Consider the following 23,101-nt stretch of genomic DNA (forward strand, 5'->3'; position numbering starts at 1 on the left):
GATCCCGACTCAACATTGCCAGAAGAACCTGATACCCCAAAGAGGCGTTATCCAGACAGAATCAGGAAGCCTCCTCAAAGACTGACCTTATAATTGCTTAAACTTAACCAATGTATCTAGCAACCGTAATTGTGATTGTAATTAGTTATCATTTAGTTGTTAAATGAATGTTATGTACTGTTTATCTAAAAGGGGAGGAATTGTTGTGTATGTACCTTTAAGAGAATAACTGGTCTCAGACTGCAGTACCGGCAGCGACCAACCCTGTATAAAAGGCGCTATTGAGCCTCTGTGTTTTTAGTTTCACTATTGACTTCCACCAGTAAATACTTACTTTGTTCACTCCTGCTGTCCGTGTCTCAATTATTCACGGACGTAACAGTAACCTCCTCCAGCCCCTACAATTCTCATCCTCCTGTTCAAATCCCTCCATGGCCCTCGCCCCCCTCCCTATCTCTGTAACCTCCTCCAGCCCCTACAATTCTCATCCTCCTGTTCAAATCCCTCCCTGGCCCCTCGCCCCCCTCCCTATCTCTGTAACCTCCTCCAGCCCCTACAATTCTCATCCTCCTGTTCAAATCCCTCCCTGGCCCCTCGCCCCCCTCCCTATCTCTGTAACCTCCTCCAGCCCCTACAACCCTCCGAGATCTCTGCGCTACTCCAATTCTGGCCTCTTGAGCATCCCCGATTTCCATCGCTCCACCATTGGCGGCCGTGCCCTCAGCTGCCTGGGGCCCTGAGCTCTGGAATTCCCTCCCTAAACCTCTCCGCCTCTCCCTCCTCCTTTAAGACGCTCCTTAAAACCCGACCTCTTTGACCCAGCTTTTGGTCGCTTGTCCTAGTATCTCCTTATGTGGCTCGGGGTCAGAATGGCGCTCTGTGACACGCCCTGGGACGTTTTACTAGGTTAAAGGCGCTGGACAGATGGGAGTTGTTGGCGCTGCGAGATTAACCCACCTCAGTGTCTGCAGTTGACAGCTCGAGCTGGCCATCTCTCCCAGCAGCAACTGCAAGCCGCAATCCGTCAACTGGTTGAAGTTCAGCTGGAGTTCCCTCAGTGACGTGTTCTGGGCCACAGCGGACGCAAGCCCCTTACAGCATCCCACGGTGAGCTCATTGGATTCCAGCCTGCGAGGGTTGTGGAGACAGGAGCAGAGAGCAGACCTTGAAACGTATGGAGGTGACGGACCAATTGTGTGACAACGGGGTCATTCTACAAAAGCCCATCTACACTCGCCCCTCCCATGGACTCTACCCACCCATTTAATCACTGACGCTGACACTTCGTACTGTGGGACTCCCTCCCCTCCCTCCGTCTCCAAACTGTGGGACTCCCTCCCCTCCCTCAGTCTCCAAACTGTGGGACTCCCTCCCCTCCCTCAGTCTCCAAACTGTGGGACTCCCTCCCCTCCCTCAGTCTCCAAACTGTGGGACTCCCTCCCCTCCCTCAGTCTCCAAACTGTGGGACTCCCTCCCCTCCCTCAGTCTCCAAACTGTGGGACTCACTCCCCTCCCTCCGTCTCCAAACTGTGGGACTCCCTCCCCTCCCTCAGTCTCCAAACTGTGGGACTCCCTCCCCTCCCTCCGTCTCCAAACCATGGGACTCCCTCCCCTCCCTCAGTCTCCAAACTGTGCGACTCCCTCCCCTCCCTCAGTCTCCAAACTGTGCGACCCCCTCCCCTCCCTCAGTCTCCAAACTGTGCGACCCCCTCCCCTCCCTCAGTCTCCAAACTGTGAGACTCCCTCCCCTCCCTCAGTCTCCAAACTGTGGGACTCCCTCCCCTCCCTCAGTCTCCAAACTGTGCGACTCCCTCCCCTCCCTCAGTCTCCAAACTGTGCGACCCCCTCCCCTCCCTCAGTCTCCAAACTGTGCGACTCCCTCCCCTCCCTCAGTCTCCAAACTGTGAGACTCCCTCCCCTCCCTCAGTCTCCAAACTGTGGGACTCCCTCCCCTCCCTCAGTCTCCAAACTGTGGGACTCCCTCCCCTCCCTCAGTCTCCAAACTGTGGGACTCCCTCCTCTCCCTCAGTCTCCAAACTGTGGGACTCCCTCCCCTCCCTCAGTCTCCAAACTGTGGGACTCCCTCCCCTTCCTCAGTCTCCAAACTGTGGGACTCCCTCCCCTCCCTCAGTCTCCAAACTGTGGGACTCCCTCCCCTCCCTCAGTCTCCAAACTGTGGGACTCCCTCCCCTCCGTCAGTCTCCAAACTGTGGGATTCCCTCCCCTCCCTCTGTCTCCAAACTGTGGGACTCCCTCCCCTCCCTCAGTCTCCAAACTGTGGGACTCCCTCCCCTCCCTCAGTCTCCAAACTGTGGGACTCCCTCCCCTCCCTCAGTCTCCAAACTGTGGGACTCCCTCCCCTCCCTCAGTCTCCAAACTGTGGGACTCCCTCCCCTCCCTCAGTCTCCAAACTGTGGGACTCCCTCCCCTCCCTCAGTCTCCAAACTGTGGGACTCCCTCCCCTCCCTCAGTCTCCAAACTGTGGGACTCCCTCCCCTCCCTCAGTCTCCAAACTGTGGGACTCCCTCCCCTCCCTCAGTCTCCAAACTGTGGGACTCCCTCCCCTCCCTCAGTCTCCAAACTGTGGGACTCCCTCCCCTCCCTCAGTCTCCAAACTGTGGGACTCCCTCCCCTCCCTCAGTCTCCAAACTGTGGGACTCCCTCCCCTCCCTCCGTCTCCAAACTGTGGGACTCCCTCCCCTCCCTCCGTCTCCAAACTGTGGGACTCCCTCCCCTCCCTCAGTCTCCAAACTGTGGGACTCCCTCCCCTCCCTCAGTCTCCAAACTGTGGGACTCCCTCCCCTCCCTCCGTCTCCAAACTGTGGGACTCCCTCCCCTCCCTCCGTCTCCAAACTGTGCGACCCCCTCCCTTCCCTCAGTCTCCAAACTGTGGGACTCCCTCCCCTCCCTCAGTCTCCAAACTGTGGGACTCCCTCCCCTCCCTCCGTCTCCAAACTGTGGGACTCCCTCCCCTCCCTCCGTCTCCAAACTGTGGGACTCCCTCCCCTCCCTCAGTCTCCAAACTGTGGGACTCCCTCCCCTCGCTCAGTCTCCAACTGTGAGACTCCCTCCCCTCCCTCAGTCTCCCCTCCAAAGTCACTTACTTGAGGCTCTGTATTTTGCATTTGGGATCCACCAGGACTGGGTAGAGATCGGCCAATCCGCAATCTCCCAGGCCGTTGTCGTTGAGATCCAGGTGGGTCAGTGCCCAGCTGCCTTTGACCCCCGAAGCCAGGATCGGGCCCGATTCACTCGTCAGTTTGTTGTTCCTCAGCCTATCTCAAGTCAAACAAACAAAAGGCTTCAGCCAACCGAACCCAATTCCCTCTCAACCTGAGGCATCCTCGTGCCAATCCCAGAGCGAGTTGGCACCCCCGGGGCAGGAATGCCTTGGATCGGGGCTTCGATGAATGACGTGGGGCCCTTCATTCCCTCCGTCTGGGGGTTAGGTTTGAGCCCCAGGTCTTTATGGGATCCTGGTCTTTATAAATCGCGTCTCCACCGTTCAATGAGATCACGGCTGATCTTTGACCTCAACTCCACTTTCCCGCCCGATCCCTGGATTTCCCCAAAAATCTCTCGATCTCAGCCTTGAATATACTCAACGACTGAGCCTCCACAGCCCTCTGGGGCAGAGAATTCCAAAGATTCACCGCCCTCTGAGTGAAGAAATTCCTCCTCATCTCAGTCCTCAATGGCCGACCCCTTATCCTGAGACTGTGACCCCTGGTTCGAGACTCTCCAGCCAGGGGGGAAACAGCCTCTCAGCATCTACCCTGTCAATCCCCCTCAGAATCAAATCAAATCAAATCAAATCAACTTTTATTGTCATTGTTAGTGCACAAGTGCAGTACAACGAAATGTAGGCTTGCAGCTCCCGAGAGTGTACATTTTGGATTAGGACACTTAAACATTCCAACATACATTTGTACATATATATTAGCATAAATATGACCATAATAAAGTGCATCGGCAGATGTGCAGGCTTTAGTGTTTATTTGTGGAGTTCAGTAGGATGACAGCCCTGGGAAAGAAGCTGTTCCTAAATCTGGTCGTACGGGTGCGAATGCATCTGTAGCGTCTTCCAGATGGCAGGAGGGCGAACAGACTGTGGCTGGGGTGGGTAGGGTCTTTGATGATGGACCGTGCCCTCCGTAGGCAGCGTTTCTGATATATATGTTCTATGGTCGGTAGCCGGGTGCCGGTAATGCGTTGGGCAGTTTTGACTACCCGCTGCAGGGCTTTCCGGTCATGGGAGCTACAGCTGCCGTACCATACCGTGATACAGTTCGTCAGGATGCTCTCTATAGTGCAGCGGTAGAAGTTAGAGAGGATCGGGGGTGACAGATTACATCCCTTCAGCCTCCTCAAGAAATATAGGCGCTGCTGGGCCTTCTTCACCAGAGAGGAGGTGTTGAGGGACCAGGAGAGGTCTTCCATGATGTGGACTCCGAGGAACTTAAAGCTGGCCACCCTTTCCACCTCCGCCCCATTGATGTGGATGGGGGTGTGACTTCCGCCTTTAGACTTCCTGAAGTCCACGATTATTTCCTTTGTTTTCTTGGTGTTAAGGGCCAGGTTGTTGTCAGCGCACCACTTCACGAGATGCTGGACCTCCTCCCTGTAGGCTGACTCATCGTTGTTGGTGATCTGGCCTACAACCGTGGTGTCATCTGTTTCAATGCGATCACCTCTCATTCTCCTAAACTCCAGAGAGTATCGGCCCAATCTACTCAATCTCTCCTCACAGGACAACCCTCTCATCCCAGGAATCAATCTAGTGAACCTTCGTTGCACCGCCTCCAAGGCAAGTATCTCCTTCCTTAGATAAGGAGACCAGAACTGTGCACAGTACTCCAGGTGTGGTCTCACCAAGATTTCTTTCCTCCTATACTCAAGTAACGGCTTGCTGTACCTACATGTCAACTTTCAGTCACTCGTGTACAAGGACACCCAATCCCTCTGAACACCAACATTTCTCAATCTCCCGCCATAGCGTACAAGTGCAGGGAAGTTGCCTGGATGAGTGCAGCTCCAACAACACTCAAGAAGCTCGACACATAGAAACACAGAAGATAGGAGCAGGAGTCAGCCATTCGTCCCCTCGAGCATGCTCCGCCATTTAATGAGATCATGGCTGATCATCCAAGTTCAGTACCCGGTCCCTGCTTTCTCCCCATATCCCTTGATCCCTTTAGCCTTAAGAAATATATCCAACTCCTTCTTGAATATATTTCATGAATTGGCCTCCACTGCCTTCTGTGGTAGAGAATTCCACAGGTTCAGAACTCTCTGGGTGAAGAAATTTCTCCTCATCTCTGTCCTAAATGGCTTACCCCTTATCCTTAGGCTGTGACCCCTGGTTCTGGACTCCCCGGCCATCGGGAACACCCTTCCTGCATGTAGTCTGTCTAGTCCTGTTAGAATTTTATAGGTTTCAATGAGCTCCCCTCTCATTCTTCTAAACTCTAGCAAATATAAACCTAATCGACCCAATCTCTCCTCATACGTCATTCCTGCCATCCCAGGTATCAGACACCATCCAGGACAAAGCAGCCCGCTTGATTGGCACCCCATCCACCACCTTAAACACTCACTCCCTCCACCACCGGTGTACCGTGGCTGCAGTGTGGACCATCTACAAGGTGCACTGCAGCAACTCGCCAAGGCTTCTTCGGCAGCACCTCCCAAACCTGCGACCTCTTCCACCTAGAAGGACAAGGGCAGCAGGCGCAGGGGAACACCACCACCTCCAAGTTCCCCTCCAAGTCACACACCATCCTGACTTGGAAATATATCGGCTGTTCCTTCATCGTCGCTGGGTCCAAATCCTGGAACTCCCTCCCTAACAGCACTGTGGGAGCACCTTCACCACACGGACTGCAGCGGTTCAAGAAGGCGGCGCACCACCACCTTCTCAAGGGCAATTAGTGATGGGCAATAAATGCTGGTTCTGCCAGTGACAACCACATCTCGTGAAATAATTTTAAAAAAGTTATGCTAAACCTTTATAAAACACTGGTTAGGCCCCAGCTGGAGTATTGTGTCCAATTGTGGGCACCGCACTTTAGGAAGGATGTCAAGGCCTTGGAGAGGGTGCAGAGGAGATTGACCAGAATGGTACCAGGGATGAGGGACTTCAGTGATGTGGAGAGACTGGAGAAGCTGGGGTTGTTCTCCTTAGAGCAGAGAAGGTTAAGGGGAGATTGACCAGAATGGAACCGGGGATGAGGGACTTCAGTGATGTGGAGAGACTGGAGAAGTTGGGGTTGTTCTCCTTACAGCAGAGAAGGTTAAGGGGAGATTGACCAGAATGGTACCGGGAATGAGGAACTGCAGTGATGTGGAGAGACTGGAGAAGCTGGGGTTGTTCTCCTTAGAGCAGAGAAGGTTAAGGGGAGATTGACCAGAATGGGACCAGGGATTGAGGAACTTCAGTGATGTGGAGAGACTGGAGAAGCTGGGGTTGTTCTCCTTAGAGCAGAGAAGGTTAAGGGGAGATTGACCAGAATGGTACCAGGGATGAGGGACTTCAGTGATGTGGAGAGACTGGAGAAGCTGGGGTTGTTCTCCTTAGAGCAGAGAAGGTTAAGGGGAGATTGACCAGAATGGAACCGGGGATGAGGGACTTCAGTGATGTGGAGAGACTGGAGAAGTTGGGGTTGTTCTCCTTACAGCAGAGAAGGTTAAGGGGAGATTGACCAGAATGGTACCGGGAATGAGGAACTGCAGTGATGTGGAGAGACTGGAGAAGCTGGGGTTGTTCTCCTTAGAGCAGAGAAGGTTAAGGGGAGATTGACCAGAATGGGACCAGGGATTGAGGAACTTCAGTGATGTGGAGAGACTGGAGAAGCTGGGGTTGTTCTCCTTAGAGCAGAGAAGGTTAAGGGGAGATTGACCAGAATGGTACCAGGGATGAGGGACTTCAGTGATGTGGAGAGACTGGAGAAGCTGGGGTTGTTCTCCTTAGAGCAGAGAAGGTTAAGGGGAGATTGACCAGAATGGTACCAGGGATGAGGGACTTCAGTGATGTGGAGAGACTGGAGAAGCTGGGGTTGTTCTCCTTAGAGCAGAGAAGGTTAAGGGGAGATTGACCAGAATGGTACCAGGGGTGAGGGACTTCAGTGATGTGGAAAGACTGGAGAAGCTGGGGTTGTTCTCCTTAGAGCAGAGAAGGTTAAGGGGAGATTGACCAGAATGGTTCCAGGGATGAGGGACTTCCGTCACGTGGAGAGACTGGAGAAGCTGGGGTTGTTCTCCTTAGAGCAGAGAAGGTTAAGGGGAGATTGACCAGAATGGTACCAGGGATGCAGGACTTCAGTGATGTGGAGAGACTGGAGAAGCGGGGATTGTTCTCCTTAGAGCAGAGAAGGTTAAGGGGAAGATTTAATAGAGGTCTTCAAAACCATGAAGGGTTTTGATGGAGTAAATAAGGAGAAACTGTTTCCAGTGGCAGGAGGGTCGGTAACCAGAGGACACAGATTGAAGATAATCGGTAAAAGAACCAGAGGGGAGATGAGGAAACATTTCTTTACGCAGCGAGTTGTTGTGATCTGGAATGCGCTGCCTGAAAGGGCGGTGGAAGCAGATTCAATAGTAACTTTCAAAAAGGGAATTGGAGAAACACTTGAAGGGGAAAGATTTTCAGGGCTGTGGGGACGAGCGAGGGGGGAGGGAAACTAATTGGAGAGCTCGACCCAAAGAGCCGGCACAGGCACGATGGGCCGAATGGCCTCTTTTCTGTGCTGTATCATTCTACGATTCTCAGTCCCAGAGGGTGAGAGGATAGTGTTTGATCCCCGTACCCTGGCCAGCCCGCGCCCCCCGACCGTGAGGTGAACCTTACCCCAGTTTCTCCAGTCGACACGGTCCCTTTTGCACTTCCTCGCATAACATGCCCAGGCCAGAATCGGTCAGTTGGTTGTTGCCCAGGTCCAGGTTGGTCAAGTGCTGGTTGCTATGAAGAACAGCGACCAATTCCTTGCAGGAGCTGTCCTCCAGGTTATTACCGCATAGCCTGACAATATCAGAGAGCAAGAGGTCAGAGGACAAGGGAGTGTTATCGGGAGCGAGGGGAGTAAGAGAGTGTTATAGAAACATAGAAGATAGGAGCAGGAGCAGGCCATTCGGCCCCTCGAGCCTGCTCCGTCATTCAATGAGATCATGGCTGATCATCCAAATTCAGTACCCTGTCCCTGCTTTCTCCCCATACCCCTTGATCCCTTTAGCTTTAAGAAATATATCTAACTCCTTCTTGAATATATTTAATGAATTGGCCTCAACTGCCTTCTGTGGTAGAGAATTCCACAGGTTCACCACTCTCTGGGTGAAGAAATTCCTCCCCATCTCAGTCCTAAATGGCTTACCCCTTATCCTTAGACTGTGACCCCTGGTTCTGGACTCCCCGGCCATCGGGAATATCCTTCCTGCATCTAGTCTGTCTAGTCTTGTTAGAATTTTATAAGCTTCAATGAGATCCCCTCTCATTCTTCTAAACTCCAGCGAGTATAAGCCCAATCGACCCAATCTCTCCTCATACGTCATTCCTGCCATCCCAGGTATCAGTCTGGTGAATCTTCGCTGCACTCCCTCCATGGCAAGAATATCCTTCCTCAGATAAGGCGACCAAAACTGCACACAATACTCAAGGTGTGGTCTCACCAAGGCCCTGTACAACTGCAGCAAGACATCCTTGCTCCTGTACTCGAATCCTCTCGCTATGAAGGCCAGCATATGTTATAGGGATTAAGGAAGGTAAAGGAATGTTAAGGACATAAGAACATAAGAAATAGGAGCAGGAGTTGGCCATTCGACCCCTTGAGCCTGCTCCGCCATTCAATAAGATCATGGCTGATCTTCTACCTCATCTCCACATTCCTGAACTATCCCCATATCCCTTGATTCCCTTAATATCTAAAAATCTATCGATCTCAGCCTTGAATATACTCAACGACTGAGCATCCACAGCCTTCTGGGGTAGAGAATTCCAAAGATTCACCACCCTCTGAGTGAAGAAATTCCTCCTCATCTCAGTCCTAAATGGCCGACCCCTTATCCTGAGACTGTGACCCCTGGTTCCAGACTCTCCAGCCAGGGGGGAAACAGCCTCTCAGCATCTACCCTGTCACGCCCCGTAAGAATTTTTTACGTTTCAATGAGATCACCTCTCATTGGGCGTGAGGGGTTCCAGATAACAGGGCACTTAGAAAATCATAATCTGATCAGGCAGAATCAACGTGGTTTTATGAAAGGGAAATCGCGTTAGACAAATCTGTTCGAGTTTTTTGAAGATGTAACTGGTAGGATGGATAAGGGGGAACCAGTGGATGTAGTGTATCTGGATTTTCAAAAAGCATTCGCTAACAAGAGGTTATTACACAAAATTAGGACTTAAATGATTGGGGGTAATATATTAACATGGATTGAGGATTGGTTAATGGACATAAAACAGAGAGTAGGAACTTTTTCGGGTTGACAGGCTGTAACTAGCGGGGTACCAGAAGGATCAGTGCTTGGGCCTCAGCTACTTACAATCTATATTAATGACTTAGATGAAGGGACTGAGTGTAACGTATCCAAGTTTGCTGATGATACAAAGTTAGGTGGGAAAGTAAGCTGTGAGGAGGACACAAAGAGGCTGCAGAGAGATATAGACAGGTTGACTAAGTGGGCAAGAACATGGCAAATGGAATATAGGGAAGTGCAGCGAGACCTGGGTGTCCTTGTGCACCAGTCGCTGAAGGTAAGCATGCAGGTGCAGCAGGCGGCTAAGAGGGCAAATGGTTTGTTGGCATGCGTAGCGAGAGGGTTCGAGTACAGGAACAAGGATGTCTTGCTGCAGTTGTACAGGGCCTTGGTGAGACCGCACCTTTTTCTTGCCATGGAGGGAGTGCAGCGAAGATTCACCAGGCTGATACCTGGGATGGCAGGAATGACGTATGAGGAGAGATTGGGTCGATTGGGCTTATACTCGCTGGAGTTTAGAAGAATGAGAGGGGATCTCATTGAAACTTATAAAATTCTAACAGGACTAGACAGACTAGATGCTGGAAGGATGTTCCCGATGGCCGGGGAGTCCAGAACCAGGGGTCACAGTCTAAAGATAAGGGGTAAGCCATTTAGGAACATAGGAACATAGAAGATAAGAGCAGGAGTTGGCCATTCGGCCCCTTGAGCCTGCTCTGCCATTCAATGCGATCATGGCTGATCATCGAAACTCAGTACCCTGTCCCTGCCTTCTCCCCATATCCCTTGATCCCTTTAGCCTTAAGAAATATATCTAACTCCTTCTTGAATATATTTAATGAATTGGCCTCCACTGCCCTCTGTGGTAGAGAATTCCACAGGTTCACCACTCTCTGGGTGAAGAAATTCCTCCTCATCTCTGTCCTAAATGGCTTACCCCTTATCCTTAGACTGTGACCCCTGGTTCTGGACTCCCCGGCCACCGGGAACATCCTTCCTGCATCTAGTCTGTCCAGTCCTGTCAGAATTTTATAGGTTTCGATGAGATCCCCTCTCATTCTTCTAAACTCCAGCGAGTATAAGCCCAATCGACCCAATCGCTCCTCATACGTCATTCCTGCCATCCCAGGTATCAGCCTGGTGAATCTTCGCTGCACTCCCTCCACGGCAAGAACATCCTTCCTCAGATAAGGCGACCAAAACTGCACACAATACTCAAGGTGTGGTCTCACCAAGGCCCCGTACAACTGTAGCAAGACATCCTTGTTCCTGTACTCGAACCCTCTCGCTACGAAGGCCAACATACCATTTAGGACCGAGATGAGGAGGAATTTCTTCACCCAGAGAGTGGTGAACCTGTGGAATTCTCTACCACAGAAGGCAGTGGAGGCCAATTCATTAAATATATTCAAGAAGGAGTTGGATATATTTCTTAAGGATAAAGGGATCAAGGGATATGGGGAGAAGGCAGGGACAGGGTACTGAATTTGGATGATCAGCCATGATCTCATTGAATGGCGTAGCAGGCTCGAGGGGCCGAATGGCCTCCTCCTGCTCCTATCTTCTATGTTTCTATAATGTGGGGAAGTGTGAGGTTATCCACTTTGGTAGGAAAAACAGAAAAGCAAAATATTTTTGAATGGTGAGAAACTGGGAAATGTTCGCACTCAGAGGAACCTGGATGTGCTTGAACTGAAGGTTAACACGCAGGCACAGCAAGCAATTAGGAAAGCAAATGGTATGTTAGCTTTTGTTACAAGAGGATTTGAGTATAAGAGTAAAGACATCTTACTGCAATTATATAGGGCCCTGGTGAGACCACACCTGGAGTATTCTGTACAGTTCTGGTCTCCTTACCTAAGGAAGGATATACTTGCCATAGAGGGAGTGCGACGAAGGTTCACCAGACTGGTTCCTGGGATGGCGGGACTGTCGTATGAGGAGAGATTGAGTAGATTGGGCCGATACTCTCTGGAGTTCAGGAGAATGAGAGGTGATCTCATTGAAACATACAAGATTCTGAGGGGGATTGACAGGGTCGATGCTGAGAGGCTGTTTCCCCCTGGGCTGGAGAGTCTCGAACCAGGGGTCACAGTCTCAGGATAAGGGGTCGGCCATTGAGGACTTAAGAAAGGACATACTTGCTCTCGAGTCAGTACAAAGAAGGTTCACTCGGTTAATCCCGGGGATGAGGGGATGGACATATGAGGAGAGGTTGAGTAGATTGGGACTCTACTCATTGGAGTTCAGAAGAATGAGAGGCGATCTTATTGAAACATATAAGATTGTGAAGGGGTTGGATCGGGTGGATGCGGGGAGGATGTTCCCGATGATGGGTGAAACTAGAACTAGGGGGCATAGTCTTAGAATAAGGGGCTGCTCTTTCAAAACTGAGATGAGGAGGAACTACTTCACTCAGAGGGTGGTAGGTCCATGGAATATGCTGCCCCAAAAAGCTGTAGAAGCTACATCATTACATAAATTTAAAACAGAAATAGACAGTTTCCTAGAAGTAAAGGGAATTAAGGGTTACGGGGAGCGGGCATGAATTTGGACATGAGTCTAGGTTCGGATCGGTCATGGCCCTGTGGGTAGCGGAGCGGGCCCAGGGGCCGTGTAGCCTGATCCTGCTCCTGTTTCGTGTGTCTAATTCTGCTAGATTCAGGAGATGGTTCTGTGATAGTGGATTGGCGGTTAGGATCAGATCAGCCATGATCTTATTGAATGGCGGAGCAGGCTCGAGGGGCCGATTGGCCTACTCCTCCTCCTCTTTCTTATGTTCTTATGTTCTTATGACTGAGATGAGGAGGAATTTCTTCACTCAGGGGGCGGTGAATCTTTGGAATTCTCTGCCCCAGAGGGCTGTGGAGGCTCAGTCGTTGAGTATATTCAAGGCTGAAATCGAGAGATTTCTGGGAACGAAGGGAATCAAGGGATAGGGGGATAGTGCAGGAAGGTGGCGTTGAGGTCGAAGATCAGCCATGATCTCACTGAATGGCGGAGCAGGCTCGAAGGGCCGAATGGCCGACTCCTGCTCCTAATTCTTATGTCCTTATGTAGATCCAGGGAAGATAAGATTGACGGACTTACTGGAGTGTCTGTAAGATGCCTCCCGGCTCCTTCAGTCTCTTACACAGACGCTGCATTCCTTCAGTTCCCAGGTCGTTGTTGTCCATCCTAAAGACAGCAGGATAAAATCAGAAATAGGTTATGCAAGAACAGTCTGCCGGTTTGTTGTGAAGGGATGGGATTCGATGGGAGAGTTAGCGGACTGGAGGGATGGGCTTTGATGGGAGAGTTAGGGGACTGGAGGGATGGGCTTCGATGGGAGAGTTAGGGGACTGGAGGGATGGTCTTCGATGGGGGAGTTCGGGGACTGGAGGGATGGGCTTCGATGGGAGAGTTAGGGGACTGGAGGGATGGGCTTCGATGGGAGAGTTAGGGGACTGGAGGGATGGTCTTCGATGGGAGAGTTAGCGGACTGGAGGGATGGGCTTCGATGGGAGGGTTAGGGGACTGGAGGGATGGGCTTCGATGGGAGGGTTAGGGGACTGGAGGGATGGGCTTCGATGGGAGAGTTAGGGGACTGGAGGGATGGGCTTCGATGGGAGAGTTCGGGGACTGGAGGGATGGGCTTCGATGGGAGAGTTAGGGGACTGGAGGGATGGGCTTCGATGGGAGAGTTAGGGGACTGGAGGGATGGTCTTCGATGGGAGAGTTAGCGGACTGGAGGGATGGGCTTCGATGGGAGGGTTAGGGGACTGGAGGGATGGGCTTCGATGGGAGGGTTAGGGGACTGGAGGGATGGGCTTCGATGGGAGAGTTAGGGGACTGGAGGGATGGGCTTCGATGGGAGAGTTAGGGTACTGGAGGGATGGGCTTCGATGGGAGAGTTAGGGTACGAGAGGGATGGGCTTCGATGGGAGAGTTAGGGGACTAGAGGGATGGGCTTCGATGGGAGAGTTCGGGGACTGGAGGGATGGTCTTCGATGGGAGGGTTCGGGGACTGGAGGGATGGGCTTCGATGGGAGAGTTAGGGGACTGGAGGGATGGTCTTCGATGGGAGAGTTAGGAGACTGGAGGGATGGGCTTCGATGGGAGAGTTAGGGTACTGGAGGGATGGGCTTCGATGGGAGAGTTAGGGGACTGGAGGGATGGGCTTCGATGGGAGAGTTAGGGGATTGGAGGGCTGGGCTTCGATGGGAGAGTTAGGGGACTAGAGGGATGGGCTTCGATGGGAGAGTTAGGGGACTGGAGGGATGGGCTTCGATGGGAGAGTTAGGGGACTGGAGGGATGGGCTTCGATGGGAGAGTTAGGGAACTGGAGGGATGGTCTTCGATGGGAGAGTTAGGGGACTGGAGGGATGGGCTTCGATGGGAGAGTTAGGGGACTGGAGGGATGGGCTTCGATGGGAGAGTTAGGGTACTGGAGGGATGGGCTTCGATGGGAGAGTTAGGGGACTGGAGGGATGGGCTTCGATGGGAGAGTTAGGGGACTAGAGGGATGGGCTTCGATGGGAGAGTTAGGGGACTGGTGGGATGGGCTTCGATGGGAGAGTTAGGGGACTGGAGGGATGGGCTTCGATGGGAGAGTTAGGGGACTGGAGGGATGGGCTTCGATGGGAGAGATAGGGGACTGGAGGGATGGGCTTCGATGGGAGAGTTAGGGGACTGGAGGGATGGGCTTCGATGGGAGAGATAGGGGACTGGAGGGATGGGCTTCGATGGGTGAGTTAGGGGACTGGAGGGATGGGCTTCGATGGGAGAGTTAGGGGACTGGAGGGATGAGCTTCGATGGGAGGGTTAGGGGACTGGAGGGATGGGCTTCGATGGGAGAGTTAGGGGACTGGAGTGATGGGCTTCGATGGGAGAGTTAGGGGACTGGAGGGATGGGCTTCGATGGGAGAGTTAGGGGACTGGAGAGATGGGCTTCGATGGGAGAGTTAGGGGACTGGAGGGATGGGCTTCGATGGGAGAGTTAGGGGACTGGAGGGATGGGCTTCGATGGGAGAGTTAGGGGACTGGAGGGATGGGCTTCGATGGGAGAGTTAGGGGACTGGAGGGATGGGCTTCGATGGGAGAGTTAGGGGACTGGAGGGATGGGCTTCGATGGGAGAGTTAGGGGACTGGAGGGATGGGCTTCGATGGGAGAGTTAGGGGACTGGAGGGATGGGCTTCGATGGGAGAGTTAGGGGACTGGAGGGATGGTCTTCGATGGGAGAGTTAGGGGACTGGAGGGATGGCCTTCGATGGGAGAGTTAGGGGACTGGAGGGATGGGCTTCGATGGGAGAGTTAGGGGACTGGAGGGGTGGGCTTCGATGGGAGAGTTAGGGGACTGGAGGGATGGGCTTCGATGGGAGAGTTAGCGGACTAGAGGGATGGGCTTCGATGGGAGAGTTAGGGGACTGGAGGGATGGTCTTCGATGGGAGAGTTAGGGGTACTGGAGGGATGGGCTTCGATGGGAGAGTTAGGGGACTGGAGGGATGGGCTTCGATGGGAAAGTTAGGGGACTGGAGGGATGGGCTTCGATGGGAGAGTTAGGGTACTGGAGGGATGGGCTTCGATGGGAGAGTTAGGGGACTGGAGGGATGGGCTTCGATGGGAGAGTTAGGGGACTGGAGGGATGGGCTTCGATGGGAGAGTTAGGGGACTGGAGGGATGGGCTTCGATGGGAGAGTTAGCGGACTGGAGGGATGGGCTTCGATGGGTGAGTTAGGGGACTCGAGGGATGGGCTTCGATGGGAGAGTTAGGGGACTGGAGGGATGGGCTTCGATGGGAGAGTTAGGGGACTGGAGGGATGGGCTTCGATGGGAGAGTTAGGGGATTGGAGAGATGGGCTTCGATGGGAGAGTTAGGGGACTGGAGGGATGGGCTTCGATGGGAGAGTTAGGGGACTAGAGGGATGGTCTTCGATGGGAGAGTTAGGGGACTGGAGGGATGGGCTTCGATGGGAGAGTTAGGGGACTCGAGGGATGGTCTTCGATGGGAGAGTTAGCGGACTAGAGGGATGGGCTTCGATGGGAGAGTTAGGGGACTGGAGGGATGGGCTTCGATGGGAGAGTTAGCAGACTCGAGGGATGGGCTTCGATGGGAGAGTTAGGGGACTGGAGGGATGGGCTTCGATGGGAGAGTTAGGGGACTGGAGGGATGGGCTTCGATGGGAGAGTTAGGGGTCTGGAGGGATGGGCTTCGATGGGTGAGTTAGGGGACTGGAGGGATGGTCTTCGATGGGAGGGTGAGGGGACTGGAGGGATGGTCTTCGATGGGAGAGTTAGGGGACTGGAGGGATGGGCTTCGATGGGAGAGTTAGGGGACTGGAGGGATGGGCTTCGATGGGAGAGTTAGGGGACTGGAGGGATGGGCTTCGATGGGAGAGTTAGGGGACTGGAGGGATGGGCTTCGATGGGAGAGTTAGGGGACTGGAGGAATGGGCTTCGATGGGAGAGTTAGGGGACTGGAGGGATGGGCTTCGATGGGAGAGTTAGGGGACTGGAGGGATGGGCTTCGATGGGAGAGTTAGGGGACTGGAGGGATGGGCTTCGATGGGAGAGTTAGGGGACTGGAGGGATGGGCTTCGATGGGAGAGTTAGGGGACTGGAGGGATGGTCTTCGATGGGAGTTAGGGGACTGGAGGGATGGGCTTCGATGGGAGAGTTAGCGGACTGGAGGGATGGGCTTCGATGGGTGAGTTAGGGGACTCGAGGGATGGGCTTCGATGGGAGAGTTAGGGGACTGGAGGGATGGGCTTCGATGGGAGAGTTAGGGGACTGGAGGGATGGGCTTCGATGGGAGAGTTAGGGGACTGGAGGGATGGGCTTCGATGGGAGAGTTAGGGGATTGGAGAGATGGGCTTCGATGGGAGAGTTAGGGGACTGGAGGGATGGGCTTCGATGGGAGAGTTAGGGGACTGGAGGGATGGGCTTCGATGGGAGAGTTAGGGGACTAGAGGGATGGTCTTCGATGGGAGAGTTAGGGGACTGGAGGGATGGGCTTCGATGGGAGAGTTAGGGGACTAGAGGGATGGTCTTCGATGGGAGAGTTAGCGGACTAGAGGGATGGGCTTCGATGGGAGAGTTAGGGGACTGGAGGGATGGGCTTCGATGGGAGAGTTAGGGGACTGGAGGGATGGGCTTCGATGGGAGAGTTAGCAGACTGGAGGGATGGGCTTCGATGGGAGAGTTAGGGTACTCGAGGGATGGGCTTCGATGGGAGAGTTAGGGGACTGGAGGGATGGGCTTCGATGGGAGAGTTAGGGGACTGGAGGGATGGGCTTCGATGGGAGAGTTAGGGGACCGGAGGGATGGGCTTCGATGGGAGAGTTAGGGGACTGGAGAGATGGGCTTCGATGGGAGAGTTAGGGGACTGGAGGGATGGTCTTCGATGGGAGAGTTAGGGGACTGGAGGGATGGGCTTCGATGGGAGAGTTAGGGGACTGGAGGGATGGGCTTCGATGGGAGAGTTAGGGGACTGGAGGGATGGGCTTCGATGGGAGAGTTAGGGGACTGGAGGGATGGGCTTCGATGGGAGAGTTAGGTGACTGGAGGGATGGTCTTCGATGGGAGAGTTAGGGGACTGAAGGGATGGTCTTCGATGGGAGAGTTAGGGGACTAGAGGGATGGGCTTCGATGGGAGAGTTAGGGGACTGGAGGGATGGGCTTCGATGGGAGAGTTAGGGGACTGGAGGGATGGCCTTCGATGGGAGAGTTAGGGGACTGGAGGGATGGGCTTCGATGGGAGAGTTAGGGGACTGGAGGGATGGGCTTCGATGGGAGAGTTAGGGTACTGGAGGGATGGGCTTCGATGGGAGAGTTAGGGGACTAGAGGGATGGGCTTCGATGGGAGAGTTAGGGGACTGGAGGGATGGGCTTCGATGGGAGAGTTAGGGGACTAGAGGGATGGGCTTCGATGGGAGAGTTAGGGTACTGGAGGGATGGTCTTCGATGGGAGAGTTAGGGGACTGGAGGGATGGGCTTCGATGGGAGAGTTAGGGGACTAGAGGGATGGGCTTCGATGGGAGAGTTAGGGTACTGGAGGGATGGGCTTCGATGGGAGAGTTAGGGGACTGGAGGGATGGGCTTCGATGGGAGAGTTAGGGGACTAGAGGGATGGGCTTCGATGGGAGAGTTAGGGGACTAGAGGGATGGGCTTCGATGGGAGAGTTAGGGGACTGGAGGGATGGGCTTCGATGGGAGAGTTAGCGTACGAGAGTGCTTTTTTTGAAGGTCGCAGCAAATGTTGAAAAGACTGTTAAAAATGGGATCCTGAGTTTTATAAACCAAGGAATAGAGTACAACAGACAGAAAGTTATGCTAGAACTTTGTAAAACACTGGTTGTGCCTCATTGTATTGTGTCCAAATCTGGGCGCCACACTTTAGGAAAGATGTAAGGTTCTTGGAGAGGGTGCAGAGCAGGTTTCCCAGGGTGTTCGCAGGGATGAGGGGCTTCAGTGGTGAGTAGAGTTTGGAAAAGTTCGGACTGTTCTCCCTGGAACAGAAAAGGTGAAGAGGTGACCTGGTCGAGATTTTTCAAGCTGGTGAGAGGTTCTGATGGAGGAGGCAGAGAAAAACGATTCCCTCTGTCGACTGGGTCAATAACCAGACGTCATAGATTTAAAATCTTTGGCAAAAGATCTAGAGGGGAGATGAGGGGAGATTATTTTCACTCAGGGGAGTTGTCGGGATCTGGAACACTCGACCTGAAAAGGCTGTAAATTGTAAGTTCCTATGATTCTATGGGGGACGTCAGTGATGTGGAGAAGCTGGGGTTGTTCTCCTTAGAGCAGAGAAGGTTAAGGGGAGATTGACCAGAATGGTACCAGGGATGAGGGACTTCAGTGATGTGGAGAGACTGGAGAAGCTGGGGTTGTTCTCCTTAGAGCAGAGAAGGTTAAGGGGGAGATTGACCAGAATGGTACCAGGGATGAGGGACTTCAGTGATGTGGAGAGACTGGAGAAGCTGGGGTTGTTCTCCTTAGAGCAGAGAAGGTTAAGAGGAGATTGACCAGAATGGTACCAGGGATGAGGGACTTCAGTGATGTGGAGAGACTGGAGAAGCTGGGGTTGTTCTCCTTGGAGCAGAGAAGGTTAAGGGGGAGATTGACCAGAATGGGACCGGGGATGAGGGACTTCAGTGATGTGGAGAGACTGGAGAAGCTGGGGTTGTTCTCCTTAGAGCAGAGAAGGTTAAGGGGGAGATTGACCAGAATGGTACCAGGGATGAGGGACTTCAGTGATGTGGAGAGACTGGAGAAGCTGGGGTTGTTCTCCTTAGAGCAGAGAAGGTTAAGGGGGAGATTGACCAGAATGGGACCGGGGATGAGGGACTTCAGTGATGTGGAGAGACTGGAGAAGCTGGGGTTGTTCTCCTTAGAGCAGAGAAGGTTAAGGGGGAGATTGACCAGAATGGTACCAGGGATGAGGGACTTCAGTGATGTGGAGAGACTGGAGAAGCTGGGGTTGTTCTCCTTAGAGCAGAGAAGGTTAAGAGGAGATTGACCAGAATGGTACCAGGGATGAGGGACTTCAGTGATGTGGAGAGACTGGAGAAGCTGGGGTTGTTCTCCTTGGAGCAGAGAAGGTTAAGGGGGAGATTGACCAGAATGGGACCGGGGATGAGGGACTTCAGTGATGTGGAGAGACTGGAGAAGCTGGGGTTGTTCTCCTTAGAGCAGAGAAGGTTAAGGGGAGATTGACCAGAATGGTACCGGGGATGAGGGACTTCAGTGATGTGGAGAGACTGGAGAAGCTGGGGTTGTTCTCCTTGGAGCAGAGAAGGTTAAGGGGAGATTGACCAGAATGGTACCAGGGATGAGGGACTTCAGTGATGTGGAGAGACTGGAGAAGCTGGGATTGTTCTCCTTGGAGCAGAGAAGGTTAAGGGGAGATTGACCAGAATGGTACCAGGGATGAGGGACTTCAGTGATGTGGAGAGACTGGAGAAGCTGGGGTTGTTCTCCTTGGAGCAGAGAAGGTTAAGGGGAGATTGACCAGAATGGTACCAGGGATGAGGGACTTCAGTGATGTGGAGAGACTGGAGAAGCTGGGATTGTTCTCCTTAGAGCAGAGAAGGTTAAGGGGAGATTTAATAGAGGTGTTCAAAATCATGAAGGGTTTTGATGGAGTAAATAAGGAGAAACTGTTTCCAGTGGCAGGAGGGTCGGTAACCAGAGGACACAGATTGAAGATAATCGGCAAAAGAACCAGAGGGGAGATGAGGAAACATTTCTTTACGCAGCGAGTTGTTGTGATCTGGAATGCGCTGCCTGAAAGGGCGGTGGAAGCAGATTCAATAGTAACTTTCAAAAGGGAATTGATGAATACTTGAAGGGGAAATTTGAAGGGCTGTGGGGGAAGAGCGGCAGGGGGTGAGTGGGACTAATTGGAGAGCTCGGCCATAGAGCCGGCACCGGCACGATGGGCCGAATGGCCTCCTCCTGTGCTGTGATACTAACATTATGAGATCTCTTTGATTCCACGGTTATACCATTACCCGATCTCTTTGCACTTGTCCAGTTGAGGGATGAGGAGGTCGAGACATTCGGGGAGGGCGAGGGTGCTGCTTACGTCGAGCCGTTGGACGGTCTTCAGGCAGCCCAGGATGTAGGCCACGGCCGTGCAGTCGGTGGGGTTGAGCCGCTGGCTGGAGAGGTCAAGGGTGGCCTGGTCCCCCAGCGTGTCCTGCACCTGCCTCTCTTGCTGGGCCTCGAACAGGCAGTGGAGGGCTTGCAGGAGGCTCCTCTTGTCCCCCCGCTCCACGGCGCTCGTGGTCCTGACCTTCAGCCAGTCCAGGATGGGGCCGCAGGGCTTCTTGGTCAGGTTGCCCAGCAGCTTGTCCAGCCGGTGGTAGTTGGTGGGCTTGGACAGGCCGGACAGGAAGCGGGCGAAGAGCTCGTAGCGGCCGTCGGGGCAGCTGTCCACCTCCTTCAGCACCTGCCCGAGATGCGCCAGGTCGCAATGGAGGACGAAGTAGAGGGCTGCCAGGAACTCCTGGATGGTGAGATGGAGAAAGCTGAAGGCTAGCCTAGCGGAGTCCACTTCCCGCTCCAGGAACTCCATCAGGAAGCCGGAGAGGAACTGGGAGGCGTCCAGCCCGTTGATGGTCAAGTCGTGCTGGTAGAAAACCAGTACCCGCTTCTGCACGCCCTGGAAGGCCATCTTGCCGATCTTCGTCATCAACCTGTTGCAGGAGCCGCGGGCGTGGTTGGTCAGGAGGTTAGTCACGAAGAGGGCAAAGAGCTGGGTGATGGTCCTGGGCGGGGCGCTGCCCTTGCCCGCCCCTCGGGTGAACTGCCCCTCCAGGGCAGAGCAGAGGATCCAGCAGTAGGACGGGTTGAAGCAGAGGCTGTAGAGGACCCCGTTGCTCCGCACGTGGCAGTGGACCTTCTGGCCCTCCGCCCGCTGGCGGTAGAACCTCTGGAAGTAGAGCCGCCTCTCCTCCGGGAAGAAGCCCAGGATCTCGGTGTAGCGCTGGGTGCGGCCGAGGTCCAGCTTCTCCAGGGCAGTGGGCCGGCTGGTCAGTAGCACCGAGCAGCCCCTCAGCAGATGTTGGCTCACCAGGCTGGCCACGATGGCGGAGAAGGGGTGGACCTCCTCGGGGCCCGCGCAGCGCCGCTCGAAGTTCAGCTCCTCCTTGCTCTCGTCCAGCCCGTCGAAGAGGAATAGGATCTGCCCCGGCTCGAGGAGGACCTTGGCCAGTAACCGCCCCAGGAAGTGGTACTTGTCCGCCAGGAGCTGGAGGAGGCTGCAGGATTCCTTCCGCAGGTTGAGCTCGCGGAAGCGGAAGTGGAAGATGAAGGAGAAGCGACGGTAGATGCGGCCGTCCGCCCAGTCGTGCAGCAGCTTCTGCAACATGGTGGTCTTGCCGATCCCGGGGACCCCGCACACCACCACCACCAGGGGGACCCGGCCCAGGGGGTCGTAGATCTTGCGGAAGAGCTGGTCCACACCGATGTGGCGGGAGCGACCCGCCCCTGCCGGCTGGGCCGCCAGGCTGTCGTGGATGCCCGCCGTGGCCATCATCTCGTTCTCCCGGTTCTTGGCCCAGTGGTAGGAGGACACGACAATCAGGTCGGTGTAGCGATCCTCCAGCCTCACGCTCCGTGGCTTCCTGCTCCCCCAGGGCTCCTTCAACTCGTCGAACCTCCTGGTCCAGCTGGTCATCCAACATTTCAGCTTGCCTTGGCATTCTACGGGAGAGTCAGAGGGGCGCAGGTTCAGAGTCACCACTTGTCTATTGCTCCCCACCGCCACCCATAGAGTCAAAGGGGGAGAAATTCAGTATCGCCCCATTTGGGGCGCCATTATCGGCCGTGCGCAAAGTTTAACGCCTGGCGCTAATTATCACCTCTGACGGCAAACTTGGCTTCTATTGCCCCTGGAGGTGGTTGGAGCGCTAAATCAGGCGCGTCACACCTGTCTTAAGGCCGAGGAGCGAGGCGCTACCTCAGAGCGCGGGCGGAGCTCAGGTGATGTCAGTCAGCAATGGAACACAGACACACTGGCGCCGGCCAGTTCTTAAAGGGGAGGGTCGATCTTGCTCCCCATCCACATCCTGCTCATTGCAGCCTTGAGTCCCGGCCTGGAGAGACCTGTACATCAAATCTGCTGGAAAGAACAATGGAGAGGTCCAGGGGAAAGAGCTCAGAGTGCAGCCCCCACAGTCTCTTCTAAATCGATGCAAGGAAGGTCAAAACAAAATGAACCTGCAAAGTGCTGCTCAGTACCCAAAACTCCTTCACACAGCGTTGAATCTCTCCAGAAGCCTCTCTCTCTCTCTCAGAATGCGTGGTGCAAAAATGACACTGACAAAAAAAGGCAGGACGCGGCCGCCTTTAAATGGCGCTCCCCCCAGTCCCTTCCTGACTGCAAAACGCTCCCTTCAACCTGTCGTTGCTAGCGGCAGGCGGTAAGTGATGCGTCATCAATTACTCAAAAGACTGAGGTTGAGCGAGTAACAACCAGGCTTTTATTAACTAAAGAATGAAGGTCTTGTCTCGAGTGGTCGACCCGTCCAGAATACTAAGGGACTGGGAGGTAGTCACTTATATACCTGGAATAGTGGGAGGAGTCAGCCGAGGCATGTCCAGACCTGTACCTAGTGGAATACACGTACAGACACAGACAGGTATGACAGTGGTTTACCACAGTAAGGCAGGGGGGCGCCACTCAATACCCGGCCCGGGGCGCTGACGGGGCGTTGCGCGCTCGACTGACGTCACGATCTGCCGGCGCAGGAGATCGTGGCGGTCATGTTTAGCGCCGCCGCAAAATGTCTGGTCAATTTCACGAGCGGCGCAAACATCGCCGCGCCCGGGCGCTAGTTGCTTTGCGCCCCATTAGCACGCTCTTAGGGCGCTAATGGGAGGCGCAAACAACTGAATTTTTCCCCCATAGAGTTATACAGCACAGAGAGAGGCCCTTCGGCCCATCGTGTCCGCGCCGGCCATCAAGCCCTGTCCAGTCTAATCCCATTTTCCAGCACTTGGTCCGTAGCCTTGTATGCTGTGGCGTTTCAAGTGCTCATCTAAATGCTTCTTGAATGTTGTGAGGGTTCCTGCCTCTACCACCCTTTCAGGCAGTGAGTTCCAGATTCCAACCACCCTCTGGGTGAAAAAGTTTTTCCTCAAATCCCCTC

At 54.0% G+C, this 23,101-nt stretch overlaps 1 protein-coding gene across 3 annotated transcripts in view; it reads right to left on the reverse strand.

Annotated features, from left to right (window-relative positions):
* Positions 1-23,101, reverse strand: part of LOC147084816 (NACHT, LRR and PYD domains-containing protein 12-like) — a 57,617-nt gene that overhangs the window by 20,561 nt on the left and 13,955 nt on the right. Inside the window, exons 6-10 of one of the 3 annotated variants that reach the window (XM_085979534.1) lie at positions 19,958-21,653; positions 12,556-12,642; positions 7,847-8,017; positions 3,105-3,275; positions 958-1,128 (exon numbers count right to left, since the gene is read on the reverse strand). In XM_085979534.1, coding sequence (XP_085835660.1) covers positions 958-1,128; positions 3,105-3,275; positions 7,847-8,017; positions 12,556-12,642; positions 19,958-21,653 — 2,296 coding nt within the window. Of the gene's footprint in view, positions 1-957; positions 1,165-3,104; positions 3,276-7,846; positions 8,018-12,555; positions 12,643-19,957; positions 21,654-23,101 lie in introns of all 3 variants that reach the window. The other 2 variants (XM_085979533.1, XM_085979535.1) reach the window with 2 other exon arrangements.

Source organism: Somniosus microcephalus, unplaced genomic scaffold, assembly GCF_052327205.1.
Source record: "Somniosus microcephalus isolate GS21.2 unplaced genomic scaffold, FLI_Smic_1.0 unresolved_chr9, whole genome shotgun sequence".
Lineage (NCBI taxonomy): Eukaryota > Metazoa > Chordata > Chondrichthyes > Squaliformes > Somniosidae > Somniosus > Somniosus microcephalus.